The sequence below is a fragment of the Notamacropus eugenii genome, chromosome 2 (genome assembly GCF_028372415.1).
Source record: "Notamacropus eugenii isolate mMacEug1 chromosome 2, mMacEug1.pri_v2, whole genome shotgun sequence".
Lineage (NCBI taxonomy): Eukaryota > Metazoa > Chordata > Mammalia > Diprotodontia > Macropodidae > Notamacropus > Notamacropus eugenii.
Genome location: NC_092873.1, coordinates 349,062,518 through 349,080,159, shown reverse-complemented (window position 1 = coordinate 349,080,159; position 17,642 = coordinate 349,062,518). Strand labels below are relative to the sequence as shown.

General features: G+C 46.1%; 2 protein-coding genes across 2 annotated transcripts in view; one reads left to right on the top strand and one right to left on the bottom strand.

Moving 5' to 3' along the window:
• The first annotated feature begins 6,532 nt into the window (after positions 1-6,532).
• On the top strand, positions 6,533-9,040 carry HIGD1B (HIG1 hypoxia inducible domain family member 1B). The gene is made up of 4 exons (XM_072646000.1): positions 6,533-6,631; positions 7,445-7,651; positions 8,228-8,362; positions 8,892-9,040. The coding sequence occupies exons 2-4, from the start codon at positions 7,552-7,554 to the stop codon at positions 8,954-8,956; spliced, it is 300 nt and encodes a 99-aa protein (XP_072502101.1). The 5' UTR covers positions 6,533-6,631; positions 7,445-7,551; the 3' UTR covers positions 8,957-9,040.
• A 676-nt stretch (positions 9,041-9,716) lies between these two features.
• Positions 9,717-17,642, bottom strand: part of EFTUD2 (elongation factor Tu GTP binding domain containing 2) — a 49,569-nt gene continuing 41,643 nt past the window's right edge. Inside the window, exons 17-28 of the mRNA XM_072645995.1 lie at positions 16,988-17,099; positions 16,443-16,583; positions 15,123-15,224; positions 13,647-13,729; positions 13,132-13,218; positions 12,711-12,837; positions 12,410-12,497; positions 11,791-11,909; positions 11,442-11,536; positions 10,743-10,896; positions 10,529-10,636; positions 9,717-10,192 (exon numbers count right to left, since the gene is read on the bottom strand). Of these exons, the coding sequence (XP_072502096.1) occupies positions 10,097-10,192; positions 10,529-10,636; positions 10,743-10,896; positions 11,442-11,536; positions 11,791-11,909; positions 12,410-12,497; positions 12,711-12,837; positions 13,132-13,218; positions 13,647-13,729; positions 15,123-15,224; positions 16,443-16,583; positions 16,988-17,099 (1,312 nt within the window). The 3' untranslated portion in view covers positions 9,717-10,096. The remainder of the gene's footprint in view (positions 10,193-10,528; positions 10,637-10,742; positions 10,897-11,441; positions 11,537-11,790; positions 11,910-12,409; positions 12,498-12,710; positions 12,838-13,131; positions 13,219-13,646; positions 13,730-15,122; positions 15,225-16,442; positions 16,584-16,987; positions 17,100-17,642) is intronic.

The window sequence follows — 17,642 nt, the reverse complement described above, 5'->3', positions numbered from 1 at the left end:
CAGTGGATTGCTCCACACACACAAGCCATGTTCTGTTCTCTCCAGAAGAGTGTGTGAGTACTCTGTCTGTGGTCCACCTACCGGAAGCCTGGAAAAAGAACTTCCACCGTCCAGTGGAGGGACTGGTCCCTCTGCTTTCCAGCTGTGGGCTTGGGGGAGGGGGCAGAGGGGGGGAAGAAAGGGAGAGTGGGGGAGGGGAACTGATGTTATGAGAACCACGTAACTAAACATTCACCCAAGGCTCTAGGAAGAGCAGGATCAAAGACTAGTTCTGGAATTGGAGAGCCTCTCTGGGACTCTGGGACTTGGGAATTTCAGGGCCAGCTCACTGACTCCATTACTGTCACTGTTTCCATTACGAATGTCAGGGCTCTGGCTGGTAGGAGGATGTTTACAGAGGGTCCTTTCTGTCTGAGGGGCAAGGAGCAGTGTGGGATCCTGGCCACCTTCCAGGTGGACTCCAGGAGCCCTGTCTGCACTGGCTGCCTCCTCCTGATGACGGAAATAGGTTTACAAACACACTTTGATTATATTATATTTTAGACACTTTGAAAAATAATAACCAACAGTTACATAGATTAGTAAGTTATGTAAATGCTACATTTATTGTTCTCCCCATTTTATGGAGGGGAAAACTGAGGCTAAGTGACTTGTCCAGTGTCTTAGACCACTTATAAAGCCTTCCTGACTTCCAAGGCCAATACTCTTTCCACTGTACCGGGTTACTTCTCAGTCAATGAAGGATAAGGACAGGGGCACTGAACTTGTGATTTCACTGGTATCGGGAACTCCCAGGTGAGAACACTCCCTTTACAGATGCAGTTGGGAACCTTCTCTGCAATTTACATTCTTTGAGAGTTTTGTGGAGCATTGAGAGGTGAACTTGCTTAGGATGGATGTCTCAGAGGCAGGACAAAGGAGGACAGAAATCCCAAATTTCAGATAACCTAAGGGAGTTTCTTTTCTTTGCCTCTTTGGACCTCAATTTCCCCATCTGTAAAATAGGAACAAAAAATGCCTGCCCTTCCTCTCTCATAGGTAAACCATAAGGCACTGTAGAAATATGAACAATAATTAGATCTGACTCCAGAGGACTTTAAAATGAAATCTCTTTCCTGACCACCCTGCCCTTGGAGGTGAGGGAACCAGAAATGTGGGACTGGATGATTGATATGAGGAATCTGTCAGAGCTCTCATTCATCCAAGGACATCCTGTCACCTCCAGCATGTTAATGTGACACAGTGAGGGTAGATGAATTTTTTTTATGGGGGAAGGGTGGTTGGTATGGGGGAACTTTTGAGTACTACTATCACCTTATAAATCAAAAGATAGCCAACAAGGAGAACTTTGCAAACAAACAATACTCACAAAATAGCAAAGACAAGTGGTAAGAGCCCCTCCCTTGCATGCTACAACATATCTCTTCAGTGCTGGTATTGCAGATACCTTTAACTTTCTGATACTCACTGGGTCAGTTCTAGAGTCAGCTCATACAATGGGGCCATATCTTTCCTAAAGGTCCATTGGGGCTGCTTGGAACCATGGTATCTTAGAACTAGAATGGACCTTCAGGGCCAATAGTTCAACCTGCCTCATTTTACAGGTGAGAGTGGCTGAAGCCAAGACAGGTGAAGTGACCCATGCCCTTCCCCCATACAGTTAGTGGGCAGCAGAGCCTAGGCTTCCTGAATCTTAATACTATGTGATTCCTCATATATAGAGGATTTCTAGAAGGAATGGGCAGCTAGGTGGCACAGTGTATAGAGTGCCAAGTCTGACATCTTTCTGAGTACAAATTTGGTCTCAGACAAATACTGTGTTATTCTAGACATGTCACTTAACCCTGTTGGCCTCAGTTTCCTCATCTGTAAGATGAGCTGGAGAAGGAATGGAAAAATCACTCCAGAATCTTGGCCAAAAAAATCCCCAAATGTGATCACAGTAACTTGGAAGCAACTGAAAAAGGACTCAAGAGGCAATGTGGTATAGTAGATGGTGTGTTGGCCTCAAAACCAAGGAAGACCTGGGATCAAGGATAACTTCTGACACATTCTAGTTGTGTGATCCCAGATAAGTCCCTTGACTCATCGTTCTAGGCAACTTGTCTAACATGTCAGAGAAGATGCCCACCTAGATTGGTAGGTGTTTCTTCATCTAGAAATTCAAGTTCCCTAATCATAGACTGGATGGGCCCCATCCCTTATCCAAAGGCTCATGAAAACAGTTCCAGGTGCAAATCTGTGGCCTTCAGGGATAATCTTGGAGAATTTTAGTTAGATCAAAGTATTTGGAAGGGTTCATGCCCCTGGAGAGGATGAGGCCCTTTGAGGCATCTCCTCCAGGCTCTCAGCCTTATCACTTCATCCTGGAATGTATCGCTTCCCAGGTTTTTCTTCTCTTCCCCCTTCTTCTTAGTCATTAACTCCCTCCTGGTACATCCTGATGTTTACTCCCATTCCTCTACCTGGTTCCTAATCCCTCCAGCTGGGCCACTTCTCTCAAATCCTAGGATCTTCCAGCTCCTAGTCATCCCTTCCCCCTCGTATGATTCCCTGGAACCTTGGCTCATGGCAAAAGTCATGCAATTCTCACTTTTTTTCCACCTCACAGTCCCAGTCTGGCCATTCTGTTCCATAGGGCCCACATATACCACCACAGTGATATAGACAATACTGAGAACATGGGTATCTCAGCCATACTTGACTGCACTAACAATTAAGAAGTGACAGGGGCTGAATGATAGGGAAGTCAATTTAGAAAGGCCAAGGAACATGAGGTGAGTTAAAAATGGGACCAACCAAGGCCACCTTGCCCTTCCTATCTGCTCCTTAAAGATTTCCTACTTCTTTCTTCCTTTTGTCCTATTACTGGAATAACGGAGCTCCTAGGGCCAATGAACAAGAAGGAATCTGTGTCTCTGACTGGGAGAGATTGGTCAGATTCCTTTACTTTTCTATGCTGGTCTTTAGTTCTAATCTCTCTCTCTTTTTTTTCAATTGTTCCTGACTTTGATTCTACATTTCCCAGTTTTCTCTTCTTCTGGTAGTGTCCTCCCACTGCCTGTCCCTTTAAACTACCATTCCACCCTTTTACTGCTTTCACCATATCCCAGGCTTCTTGTATTCTTCTACTATTCCCCTTTCAACCTCTCTGTGGCCAGTGTCCCCCAAGTATTAGCCAGACTTTTGACATCTTACAGCTCCATTCCTTCCATCTTTGACCAAACTGTGTGTGTGTATATGTACACACACACAGACACACACATTTTATTCCAAGTTCATATCCTGAGTTACCAGATCCCAAGTTGCGTGAGTAGTATCCTCCCTCTGGTAAATATCTAAACTGAACTAAATCATCGAGGTTGGGGGGAAGGGATGGAGAATGAGCCGATAGTTCATGTTTACCCTCTACACATTCCAAGTGTCTCTGCCAGGGGATTTCTGTGTAGGGTATTGGAGGAGGAGGGACACACTGTGTTCCAAGCTTTCTCATGCATGTTTATCATGCTTAAGAGAGCAAACTGCTTTGCATATAATTTGTATATTTCAATGGATCCATGAGTTCATTCATTCAAGTGCTCCCTCCAAAAGTGCTAATTATGGTATGAGCTTACAACCCATTCACCCCTTCTCATTTGTCTGTGTCTTTTCCCAAATCCTCATGACTTATCCAACATGCTAGAGCCTTCCTTGGGGTCTTTTGACATTCTATGGGCACCACTGCAACATTTAGTTTGTATGTTACCCCTCAGTTGGTTTTGCAAGCAGCTCACTTTTTTCCCATCATATTTCTAGGTGGTCTTCTTCATTGTTGAAACTGTATTGCAACTTACTTAGACCCTCAATGTTCACTCTTTTTTCCCTCTGGGTCATCTGTCATTTTGATTCTGTGGAAATCACAATGCTCCATGATTTACAGTCCTACCAGTATCTTTAATTTTATCAAGTGAGACATAAAACAGGGAGACACATTTGCTGAACTTGTTCACCTTTGCCCCACACAAGATTTAAATAGAAGTGCTACCTCTAGATATTGAGGTCCTTCACACAGTCCTGTTTGCAAATGACTTTCATGCTTTTTGCATCAAGTCCCAGAATGCTGACAGGACCACTCTAAGGAGATCCATGGCCACTCAAAAGAGGTCAGTCTAATAATCCACACATGGAAGAAAAGGAAAAAAAAAGGACAACAAAGGACTAAAGAATGCCTATTGCACAGACTCCCATCTCTGTCATTTTTGGAACCTGGGCAAATCACTTAACCTCTCTGTGCTCCAGGCAACTAAGACTTTAAGTTGAGAAGAATGTGCCAATTTGTGTGTGGAGGAGGGGGGGATTGGGGGGAGGATAAAAGGTGTTTCTTCATCCAGGAATTCCTTATACCTGTGAAAATCATAGGTCTTCTGACATAGTTGAATATTCTGTCTATTGAATTAGTCCATTGGTGCCTATACCCTTGACAGTGTAGCCTGTATGTGGACACTGATGTGGGCCCAAAACTGAGTAGGAGCAGAGCAGCCTGGGTTGTATTGGGAAAACAGGATCCTGACAAAAGCTCACTAGCATGCCAGTAAACTCTCAGCAATGGGATCTCATTATCAGATAATATTCGTAGATTAGCACATAACAGATGCTTAATAAACGCTTGTTCCTTTCCTCTCTTTCTCCCCTGTGATACAATATCAGTGAATTAAAATAGGATCTTTACTTGGAAAGAGGTACATTCTTAAAAGTAACAAAACTGAATTTCTTTAAAAAGATGTTTTGTTTTTAAGATCTGCTGGTCTAAGAACTAACCTCTGCTCTCCTGACCCCCCCCCCCCCCCATATTAATGTGCAGGAGTGAGAATTCATTTGAGTAACCCTTCATTGCACTAGAAACAGGGACTCCTGGATTTCATTCTTAGTTCTCTCTCTGGTGGACACAGCAATACCATGTCCTTCTTCTTGGATGTCTCTTTCACTTGGATGTAGCCTCATCTCCACACCTGTCCCCATGTCCTCACTCTGTGACTCAGTCTCCAATGCCTGACCCTATATAATGACAATCTCTTTCAGACATACAGCACTACATCGGACAAAGTACACTCATGTACATGATGTCAGTCAATCTTCATTATCCATTAGATGGAGCACATGTGCAGAAAGGATGGGGGACTTGACCAGGTTCACTCAGTTTTCCATGAGCCAAGCTGGGACCACAACAGCCCATGTCTAGAGTCTAAATTCTCCACCCCAATGTTCTTCCCCCACACTTCCCTGGCTCTCTTCGTATAAGTCTTCCACCCTTCCTCTGTACCCTACTTATTGATAGAGCCCTGAGGGAGGATCCCCATCTGGAGCCTCTCCTGAGATCCCAGATGATGCAGCTGGGAATAAGGGAGAGAGGAAAGTGTGAGAGAAAGAAAGAGGTCAGTTCCCATAGACCCTGGGGAGGTGGGAACGCCCAGGGGATCTGCAGTGACTTCCTTTCCTCTGCTTGAAAATCTAAGCCTACGTTTTTTATGTTGGGTCTAGGAAGGGGGAGGGGCAGATTAGACGGCTCCTTCTAGGTTTCTGAGACAAACATTAGGCTTTCAGTAGATGAAGACAGAGACTGGAGATGGAAAAAGGGAAACTTGGGGGAATTCAAGGGGTAGGAACAAAGGCATCCAGTGGAAAAGAAAATCCCTAATGGTTTATATGCTCAAGGATCATTTTAGTAATAGGCTTCCAAGATCCACCTTTCCATTTCCTTCTGTTGCTAATAAAGGATATGCATTTCCTATAGATTCCTAGGTTCTATGGCCAGTCCTGACAGATGCCTGCCTTGGGCTCTGTCCAGCTTTCTGAAACCTGTCCATACATCTCACAAGCAGATGTCCCCCAGGAAGCCTTTGAAAGGTGAGAGAGTCCCAGCTGTTCCGACTTTTCCTCCCTAAACAAATCTCATGGGCCAACAGGAGTGCTGGAGGTGATCAGATTCTGAGGAGGTCCCTTCTTTCCCTTTCCCTATTCACAGGGTAATTAACTTGAGCAGCTGAATCCACGACCCCCCCAGGGTGACCATCATATTGCCCAGGATCTCCACAGGAGAGCTATATATATATATATATATGACTAGGACCCATCAGTGGTTCTAACCAAGCACAGCTGAGTGTGGGAACCTTCCGAGGCAGGAGCAGGAAGCTGTCTGGAGAGCAGCTGGTCTAGTGTGCTGTGTCCAAGATCATACGCCAGGGAGATCTGGCCTTCTGTAACTGGTGTCAGTTCTCCCTGCTTCCCCTCCCCCAAACACGTTACATTTCCCATTTTATTGCTAATACAAGGAAGTCGGCTCTGCTCTAATCCTTATGTGTCCATTGGTGCCTGAAGATGGACCAGGATGGTCTAAGTTCCTAATCGCTGCTGCCTCCGTCTGTCCCCAACACTTCTCAGGGACTGGAGTTCCCAGCACATGGGGGGTTAAAGCTGATGTTCCATTCTTTTCACTCTCCTCCCCTCCCCTACTTCAAAATCTCCATAAAACCCAAGCCACTGTTCCCCTGACCCCAAAGTGGTAGCTCAGTTCCAGTTCTAAGCAGCTTTAGGACGGTGAACACAGGCTCAGGCCCAGCTCTCCACAGTCTTCCCTTTCACCACCAACACTAAGGTATGTGCCGCCATGCCAGGGTGTCCCTGTGCTTGAATAGCCCTTTACTGTCCCTGGAGGGAAGAGTTCATCTGCATCAGCCCCAGCTCCTAGAAGGAAAAAAAACTAGGTCTTTGGAGGTCCAGATTCTGCAAAAGTTGGATGTTCCGATGGTTAGTAACTGGGGAGTCAAGCATGTGTTGTTGCTTGGAACTTTGGGTACCCCAGCAGAAGTTAAAAACGACAAAATCAGGGGACACGATTTTTTATTTTCCACGACTTGGAGGGGAATAAAGAATGGGAGGGAAACTGGAGAAAAGGGGTACAGGGAAAGGTAGGAAGTGCAAGTACAGGAAGTGGGGAAAAATTAGTTCACTTTGACAGAAAACAAATGTATAAATTTATATTCAAAACAGCATGTAAATTATCACTGATTTAAATGTTGAATTTCTCTCCGAAACTTTGGCACAAGAGCCTCTATCCATGCTACTTTCAGGTCCAGAGGGATTCATGAAGCTCCCTTTTCTTCCCTCCCTCCTTCCTTCCCTCCACCCCACTCCAATTACTTTTTCCAGACAACTGGGGATCACAATCTCAAGGAAGCTGAGGGAGAGGGAGGAGGACAGGGGGAAACAAGTCACTGAAAGGAAGATGAGGAGGGAGAGAAAAGTTCTAAGAAGGGAGTTGCAGAGAGAATCAGTTAGTGAATATGGAAAACAGCAGAAAGTGTGGTTCAGCCATTTGCTGAAAAGCACTCATTGGTCACTCTTCCAGAGGGGTGGCCCTTAGCATGAGAGGTGAGGGGCCTTAGCTGTCCAACCCTTCTTTTTACAGACCAACAGTCAGGTGACAGGAAGAAACAAGGAAAACCTCAAGGATTCTAACTGTGGGAGACATCTTTTCAGGGCTGGGCTGGGGCCCCAGCATCTGGGTCCAGGACCATGTCTGCTAAAAAGGACTGGTGGGTGCCACCTGAGGGCGAGGGCAGCGTCTCTGAGAAGTTACTGAGAAAGTCCAGGGAGTCACCACTGGTACCTGTGGGTGAGTTGGGGATAGGGATAGGAATGGGGATGGAAAGGTAGCCAACCAAGTTCTTGGAGGCTAGGGTCCAGATAATGAACATGCCAACATCACCAACCAAGCAATAACCAGCAGCTGGTTGATCAGAAGTAGATGCAAGAGGACAGAGAGGGTGCCAAGAGACAAGAGAAAGGAGTGTTATACATTGAAAAACCAAGGAACTGTCAAGGGGGTGGAAAGGAGAAGTCAGCGTACAAACTACAGGACTGGCTGGCACACACATTCTAAGAGTGAAATTATATGAAGGGTTCAGAGTATCAAGCACTGATCCAGGTTCCTGGGGGGCACCCTAAAAATAAACATGGAGAATCAGAAAAAGCTGTCAGGCAACATAGGGGTGCCAGTAGTGACTGGAGTAGGATGCAAGGGTGTGGTTTGCTGAAATGAGTTAAGGGGATAAGGTACAGGGTATTGTGAGGGAACTGAGGGGAAATAGAGTCCAGAGTCAGGCAGGTCTCAAGTCCACTGAAGCCCCCTTTGGCTCTGTACTAACAGCTTAGGATCCCCTCTGTCTGGGGGTATGCTCTCTTTGCACAGGCCTGGGGGGCTGTCTGGTGGTGACAGCTTATGGCATTTACCGGCTAAAGGCCCGAGGCCCTCTCAAGATGTCTCTACACCTGATCCACACTCGGGTGGCAGCTCAGGCCTGTGCCGTGGGAGCCATCATGTTGGGTGAGTAAGCATCAGAGAAAGGGTCCCCAAAACCTAGCTTGAGGCCCTGATACTTCAGGGTTTGCAAGAGACCAAACTCCCCCAAACCCTGTGGGCAGTCCAGCTTCCCACTAGGAGCCACAAATATGGACTAGCCTTTAGGGTCCAGACTCTACATAAATTTCTTCTCTTTCACACCTATGCAGGTAGAGCCTGTTTTACCACTCAAGGTGGGGAAATGCAGCAAAGTCCAGGTTTGCTTATAGCCAGTTGCTATACTGCCTCCCCCCCCAATCTGTACATTGTCGTCCTGAGAAGGTGGGGGATGGGATGTAGGGAACAGGGAGAAAGGATTAGGAGCAGTCAGGTGTTTAGAGCAGCTGCTGTGACTTGGGGCAGAAAGATGAGAGGAAGTAAAACCCCCAGGGGCCCTGAGACAGTGGAGAGCCAGCGTTTTGGAAGCTGTGCAAGCTCCTGATCCCTGGCCAGCTGGAGGTGGCATGAGGGCTCTGACTCCAAGGGGCTATCTCTGTACTTTCCTCTTATACAGGTGCAGTGTACACCATGTACTGTGACTACATCAAGGGAACAGCACGTGATGCCGAGGAGAAGTAGGAGCAGTATGGAGGCTGGGACAGTCAGACTCCCTTAGATGAGCCCCTTGTATGCTTCCTTACAATAAAGTGATTCTCAAGATAAGCAACAGACTGTTCTTAACACAGGGAAGCACTCAAGTAGGTGGTGGTGGCAGCTGGTGTGAGGGCTCCGAAGAGAGAGCTGGGGGAGGGAGGTGGCTGGGGAGGGCATACAGGCACTCAGGACTTTGGCCACTTAGCTCACAGGATTATAGAACTAGAGCTGGTAGGGCACAAGAGGTCATCTAGCCCTCCCCACCTCATTTTGGAGATGAGGAAACCCAGGCTCAGCTAAACACTAAATACTCAGCTGGGATTTGAACTTGGGTCTTTTGACTCCAAATGCAGAATCCTCTCCACTCTAACATGATACCACTGGGGATTCCTAGGAAGGATTTGGGTCTGATGAAATTTTAAGCATAAGCATAATCCCTGAATCAGGAATCCCAGATCCCTCCCTCACCTCCCACTTCCACCTCCTTCCACAGAGAAAACACGAATGATTAGGGAGGTGATAGAAATGTTCATTTAAGAAGGGCTGCAAGTACTGATTCCTTAACAGGCCTCCCTGGGCATCAAGAGAGAAGGGGAGCACTGAGCTTGAAGCCAGAGACAGCAGAACCATCAATGAGGTCCTATCTCCACCCAAAAGCAAGTACCAGGGGTAAAAGCAAGGCTGCCCAGATTTGGTAAGGGAAGGAAAGAGACGAAAGGAAAAGGACCAGACGAAGACCAGAATGTTCTGTTCGTTTACAAACAATGTTTAGGGTCAAACTTGTAAAAATAAAATTCCATCTAAATCCCAGGAAGGGTTTCTCAGGGTCAGACATCTTCCTTCTCCTCATCCCCCTGAGGTGTGAGCCTCACCCCCTCTTTACTCCCTGAGGAATAGAGCTAATAAGCAGAGGTCATGGAAAGACCTAAGAGGTCAAGTGTTCCTCCCTTCCTGGAGGGTCTGAAGAGACAGTTCACTGGCTGCTGAGAAAGTCGATAGCGTTTCTTCTCTCCTCCGCCCCCGCCATCAGCAACTTCAAAAGCAAAGCCACCTGGTCCAACACACCAAAGCTGGGCCTGCCAGGCTCTGCTGTCCAGGAAGCGCTGCCAGGAGCATCCCCCCAACTCACATGGGGTAGTTGAGAACGACATCCTGTTTGGCAAGCTCCAACAACATAGGATCATCGAAGAACTTGCTGATGCTCACATCCTCACTCAGCCCCTAGAGTTGGGGAGGGAAAGACCAGAATGAGGCCTGGGGAAGAGCTGATCTGTGCTCTGGGAGCAAGGGAGGGAAAGGTGAGAAGTAAGTTGGGCGGATACAAAGCTCTGGACAAGGCTGCCTGTTTCAGAAAGAGCTATGATGTCTCACAGGGAAGAGGATGTCTATGTCCCTCCCGTCCTAGCAAGAAAGTATCTCCCAATACCTGCAGCTGTTAGGCGAGTGGTCAAAACCCCACATACCACGAATTTGCTTTACCTAGTGGTCCACTGGAAGAGAAATCCTTAAGAATGGAGACTGACAATGAGTTCGGGATAGGGGAAAAGGAATATATACCTTCCTACGACGGGTCTTGATCATGAACTCCCGGGCCAAGTGAGGGGCTGGCTGTGGCTCCAGGGGACGGATGACAATGCTTTTATCCAATGGGTCACCAGGTACAATCTAAAATATAGTAGGCCATGTATAAGAATGGGAAGGCTCCCATGTCCTGAGATGCAAATCATCTTTCCAGAGCCCTGGAAATGTCTTGTCTTCCCCCAAACTTTACCTGCCAGTGGTGGAAAACAGACAGAGAGAAGGCTTGTCCCTGGGTGTGGGTCCGGAGGTCAGTTTCAAAACCAAATGAGTCAATAGCTGGGATGAAGGCCTTGATAGTATAGAGTGGAGAGCCTGGGATAGGTGCATCCTGTGTCACATGGCCTCTGAGACAGACAGACAGACAGAAATTGAGCCCCATGGCCTGGGAAGATGATCAAGCAAGCACTAACCATTGGTCAGCCCTAAATCTACCCCAAACCAGAGCTATCACTTTGTAATAAAAAGAAAACAGATGTTAGACATTAAGTAGAGTGCTCCCAGTGCGCTCCTCCTAGGTCCGTAAGACAATCTTCTTTAGACAAGGAGTAAGAGCTGGCATTCAGCTGAAATTAGGGTTAGAGGCCTTCCTCTGCAAGTCACTCCTGAGACTTTCCCCAATCTTCCACCATTCCCCAAGCTGGTGGTTAAGTGTCCATTTCTGGAGATGACCAAGAGCTAAGGTGGCAGACAGTCAATAATAAAGACTTTTCTTTATAGGCGGCTGGGAAAGCAGGACACCCTCTGCTTGAGAGCCCCTTTGTTTACTCTTTTGGGGAAAGTAGCTCAGCATGCTTGATTTCAAGTGGGACAGAATGGTTCTTTTCTCCTTCCCCACTACAGCTGGGTCACCTCTCACACAATCTATCCCTAGGATGCTAGATTTGCTCACCTGCGCCTGGCTAAGACAGTATAGACTGCAGAGACACAGTCCGCAGGGGCCTGAACTTCCACAAAGTAGTAGGGCTCCATTAGACGAGGGGTAGCCTGCACCAAAGGCAAAAGAAAGAAGTCTTCAGCTTGGGAAGAGGTGAAGAAGGGAACCAGAGAGAATGGATGGGCAAGGCCAAGGTGGAAGGCAGGGGCATGGAGTCTCCCAAAGGCTCAGCTCTCTATAGATATTCTCAATTGTTGTTTGGATCAAGTGCCTTCCAGAGATGAACAAGGCATTGCGCTCCTCTTCCCTCCCCCCCAGAGCTCCTCAATGAGGTAACTTCAACCCCATTATGTCTGCTCCATACCATAAGGAAGGCAGAGTAGACAACCCTCCTGGCAGTGGGAATGATCTGGCCTCCTCCCCGGTGCAGTGGTTCCTGGGCAACAACTGCATCCAAGATCTTGAACTTCACATTGCGAATCACTGGGAATGAAGAGAAATGGGTGGAGCATGAGATGAAGAGGGTCAAAAGCTGACTGAGAAATAAAGCAGAATAAGTACTGCTCCCTGAAACAATATGTGACAGAAAATCCGAAGGGGGGAATTCTGCTAGGCAGAATTCTGCAGGGGTTTCAGATAGACAGTCAGTGTCTGTTCTGGGCCTGAGTTAGAGATCACATACTCTCCAACAGTTTGGCAAGCCCAGCTACTGTGGTCTGCTTCTACGTATGTGTAAGTGGCTACGTCTCTCTATCCAGGCCTAAAGCATGACCTCCCCCTCTCAGCACATCTGGAGACACAAGGTACATCGAATTCCAGACATTGTGAGGTGGAGGACCCATTACAGAATGAATGAGGGAGTTTGGAGCAGGGTCTAGGTCTGCCCTCTCCACTGTCCAGGTCTCAGAGATGGTGTGATGACAGCATTCCCTGCTGCCACGTGAGAGATCTCTACTAGTAGTTGGTGTAGTTGGTGAACTTACACTCATCACACAGGGGCCCTTCTCTGGTGCCCCACTGGAAACCTTGGACAATGCTATCCTTCACGGAGCCCAGCAGAGCCTTATCTACCTGGAGAGAAACATGAAGGCACTGTTCACAGGACCAATAGGCTTAGAGAATAAGAAAAAGAGAGTTAAACTTGGGAGAGGTCTTCTATTTCATGAGAGGATCTCAAAAGTTCTTCTAGGAATTGGGAGAACATTTTCAATATCTCTTCTCATCAAGAGCTGCCCTCTCCCCACATAGCTCTCAAGAGTAAACCACCCACCAGTTCCCCTGTACCTCTGAGGGCAAAGTGTCGTCCACTAGGATGTTAGGGCCAGTGGCATCAGGGCCAAAGGCCCAGATGGAACGAGCAGCCAGCAAATCCCAGTCATACTTTGTCTGGAAGAACTCGCCTAGCTTCTTCCTGAAAGAAAGCAGAGATGTTAGGGACGGCTCCATTGCAACTGGTCTTCTTGATAATACAGATTTTCAGTGGTCCTTCTCTGGAGGATTATAATTAAATCTTCCTTATCCTCTTCCCTGCACATGGGAAAGTCATAGGGGTAACAGCAAGGGGATGCTCATAGTATGGTCAAAGGGGTTCTCTAACACCTTCCCCAGGAGGTCAGTATTGGTAGAGATAAGATAGATGCCACTTCCCTGTTGCCTATCCTTTATCCATTCCCTCATCAATTCTGGAACAAAACTCCATTCCCACCTGTTCCAAGTGATCTGTACCACTTCATTCTCTATGTCCTCAGCCAGACCCTTCTCGAGAGGCTCAGCAATCATGGTGATCTTGTTTCTGTGTAGAAAAAAAAATGGGCTAATATGGAAAGATCAAAACAAGGCAAGGAGAATGGTTACTCTCTGAGTAAAAGGGAATGAAAGAAACCTGGTGATGTAAATTGAATGGCAAAATATGATTATATACCAATGAGAAACTAAAGGGTATGAAAGGAAAAAAATAACAACAGTCAAACATATATTTTGATCTGTTCCCTACTTCTGAAAGCACTTAGGTTCTGGAGCAAATTCTTAAAATCACCGTATAACTGTAGGAAAGCATAAGGGAACAGAGGAGGGAACAAAGAAATCTGCCCAAAGGCACAGGTGCTGAGGGAGAACTTTAGAGTCCTGCCTTCTATACTATATGGCAGGAGACAAAACTGGCTTGCACAAAAACTGAAGGAATCAGCATGCACATGAGGAGAGATCCATAGCCCTGCTTACTTCTTATTGGGTGTCTCAGCAAAGCACTTGAGGGAAGAAGTTTCTACCACTGTCTCACAAAATGTGACAACTGGGTCGGCCACCTGAGAAAGAGAAGACTAGCAGTTAGGCTGGGGAGAGAGGGGGAGGCGCTGCTGGGTTAAGGCAGTCCTCTCCCACCCAAAAAGAAATCAGGAGCTCCAAGGCCTGCTCCTCCTAGGAATTCCCTCAGCTGTGCAAAGCAGCAACTAATGAAAAGAATAATACAGAGACAACTGATTTGCTTGCACTACCATCGGAAACCTCCAAAAGAGAAGAGAAGGAATCCTAATACTACAAGATGGGCCCCAAAGGGCTGGCAGAATGAGTGAGGGCCTGAGGATTCCAAGGCTATCCTGAGGCACCACACCAGAATAAGGGACCTAAGGGAGAATATAGACATTACCAATCCAAAGAGGAACTCAGAGGAAATTTCTATGGAATGGGAAACAAAGGACCAGACAAAGGACAGAACTTGCTTAAAAAGATAAAGGTGACTTACAGAAATGGATACAAAATGAAGTGAGCAGAACTAGGAGTAACCGTACACAGTAACAATGATACTGTATGATGATTGACTCTCAGCAATACACTGATCAATACTGGATCACTGGATCCAGGTTATTTCGAATGACATAGGATGAAAAATGTTATCCATCCTTAGAGAAAGAACTGATGGAATCTGAATGCAGATTAAAGCAAATGTTTTAAATGTCTCTTGTTTTTGTTTTTTCTTTCATTTTCTTTGCAACATAGCTAATATGGAGATATATTTTGCATGACTACACATGTATAATCTATATTGAATCACTTGCCTTCTCAAGAGGGGTAGGGAAGAAAGTTTGAACTCAAAATTTAAAAAAATGAATGTTAAAAATTACTTCAAGGAATTTAATAAAAATTAAAAAAAAAAAAAAGAAAAAGTTGACTTAGGGACAGACCTGGAGATTTGAAGCCAGTAGGGCCACTGTCTTCTTGCAACTAACCACTGCAGGCTTGTGATGGGGCCCTTTAAGGGCACAGAACCAAGGGAACAGAGGGAAATGCCAACCTTATTTCCACTGTTACTCTGTGTCCTCCTGCCCTTTCAAAAATTGGGTGGGAAATAAAGGAGTGGGGAAAAAGGATATAAATACCATCCAACCAAACTGGCACCAAAGAGGAACTCGCAAAAAGAGGGGGCTCCCCTCTGCTAACAATTACCTCAAAAACAAAGGAATTCTTTCTAAAATTTTGCTCTGGGATCCCAACATTGATATGTTCCAAGAGAACATGATAAACAGGTACAGACAGCTTCCCACCAATCTTCTCTTAGTCCCTTAGACTCCCATCATTCCCTTCCATCTCCAGCATTTTCAAGGAGAAATATGTAGTTTTCACTGGGAAAAACCAGTCTTAAACTAGAAGCCAAGCCACCAACCAGCCAGGGAGGGCTAATGAAAGGGTCCATGATGTCACCTTGATGTCTATCTCTGAGTACATCTTCCGTAAGTCATGCATCACACAGTCCAGATAGAGTTCCCCAGTGCCCAGGATCACATGTTCTCCAGATTCTTCCACCTGAAATACAATAGATCTCATAAAGATCTTGGGCTTGGGCTCAACAATGCCAGCAACCACTGATATAATCAGGATTAAGAAGACTCAGGAGGAGGAACTCAGTATCCCATTACCCTTGCCTCTCTTAAGAAGTATAGGTGATCAATTCAAACCACACCTTGGTCAGTTACAAAGCTGACATCCACCAGACCACATAGCTTTTGGAAACAAAAACAAACAAAACGTTGTCCCATGGTCATTGTGATGGCAAGCAAAATAGGATCTTTTGCTGTTTTAGTATAATCAAGCACCTGGGATTGAATCCTTGCCTTTGTCAACCAAGAGTCTTTACTAAGAGTAAAGTACAGGGGTATATATATTTGTATAGTTAATTATTTTAAAGCGATTAAAGATCTTCCCCACCCATTAATGGGCCTGCCCATTAAGGGGAGTGTGATTAGGGAAGATGTAGCACAGTCCACACCTTTTGTTAATGAGGCACTGATTCTCAAGGGTTGGAATTCCCTCTGGCTCTAAAAAAAGGTGAGGTTTTACTTTGGGGTTTATTGACTGGAAGTGTTTGACCAGATGAGACTCTGGGAAGCAGCTAAGGCACCCCCCCCCCCCTCACCCTTTGAAAACCCAGATGTTGGTGCTTTCCTCTCTGGTAACTATGGTAAGACAGTTGGACCTGTCAAATTATGATATATGTATTGACTATGGTCAGACAGTTGGAAGCCATGTCTGTTGATCTTTGATTTCTCCATATTTTCTCTGAAGTTCAGGGTGCTGACTTTTTCCCCTGAACCAGGTGAATGATATATGTGCTTGATTAAAGGAATGAGATATATGCTTGATTAAAGAAGATTGTTAACCCCTCAAAAGTTGACTTTCCTTTTATAAATGTAGATCTAAGAACCTGTGATAGCAGGCCCCCCCCATGTATGGTGGGGTACTCACTGATATAGTCACAGCCCCAAGCCAGCCTCCAACTCTGTCACTAAAGGGAGAATGGCCATCTCCACATTAAAGGACAGCATCAGGTACTTTGGGTAGAAACAAAGAAAAAGAAGCTGGCAGACATTCTGCAATGACAGGGGTATAGGCAGAAACTAGCACCAGAGACAGGCTAGCAGAGTGACTGGCAGAGATGTCAGCTTGAAGCTAAATTTACTCCTGTCTCTTATGGCACCCATATGGTGGCTATGGGGTATGAGCCTTTGGGGGCCTGGGACGCACCTTGGTGGTGAGGGATGGGTAGCTCTTGTTGACCTTTCGAAGACCATCCAGCATCTTGGGGAGCTCTGAGGGGTTGACTGGTTCCACAGCAATCTTGATGACCGAAGTGGTATTGAACTTTAAAGGCCGGAAGATCTGAGCCTGAGAATCAAAATGCTGAGAAGTGAGGCCACCTGGCCTAGTAGCAGCTGACATAGAATAGAGGATTGGCTCAGGAATAAGAGCTCCTGAGGAGCCAGCATTGGGTGTTTTTGCCAATGCTCAGATGCTTCTGAGCAGCCTAAAAATCTGCTTCACCTCACAGACCCTGGAGAATCAGGAGGATCCACAGACAAAGAGAGGGTTCCCTGAACATATCCTTACCATCAAAACCCTTCCTGTACAAGGAGAAAATCAGTGAGGTCTGACCTTGGTTAAGTCAGTGTTAGAACCCAGGTGTTCTGTTAAGTCTTTGTAGCTCAGGTGTCCACCACTAACACTGACTGTTGACCTCAAGAACCACGTAAATTGATAACAATTTTGGTGGCTATTTCACAAAGCCCTACCTCCTCATTGCCTCGGGGCTCAGTGATGGTGGCAGTCTTCACAATGGGCTGATCCACACCCTCAATCAAAACCCAATTGCCTGCAGGAACTCGGTTCACTTCTATGTGGTACCTGGAACCCAACATAACAATGACACAAGCAGGGCACATCAAGCAGTAGTTTCTTGAGGTGCAACGCAGAAAAAGGAACTATGCATACTAATTATATGAAAGCTACACTCTACTCCAGCAGGCTACTAGGAATAAGGAAATGAGGTAGACAGAGGGTACTCCTATCAAGGGACAGGACTCTTGTGGCCCTTGAGCCTTTTCATTTCCCCAGGGCAGTCACCAAAATCAGGAAATGACAGGCAGCTCTGTTACCTGGGGGAAGGGTATAGGCAATCACATCTCTGCCACATGACAGACAATGAGTTGAGCTTAGAGTAAAGAGCGAATTTTTTGAGGGTATAGACTAGGCCAGGAGTGTCAAATTCAAATAGAAATAAGACCAGTAAGCATACTTGACACCCATCCCTGAGGGTCGTATGACAGAAAACCAGGTTAACATTATTTATGTGTTATCATATTTTTACTTATTTTATAAAATATTTATTAAATATTTCCCAATTTCATTTTAATCTGCTTCAGGTCCCATTTGGGAGTGTTGTGGGTT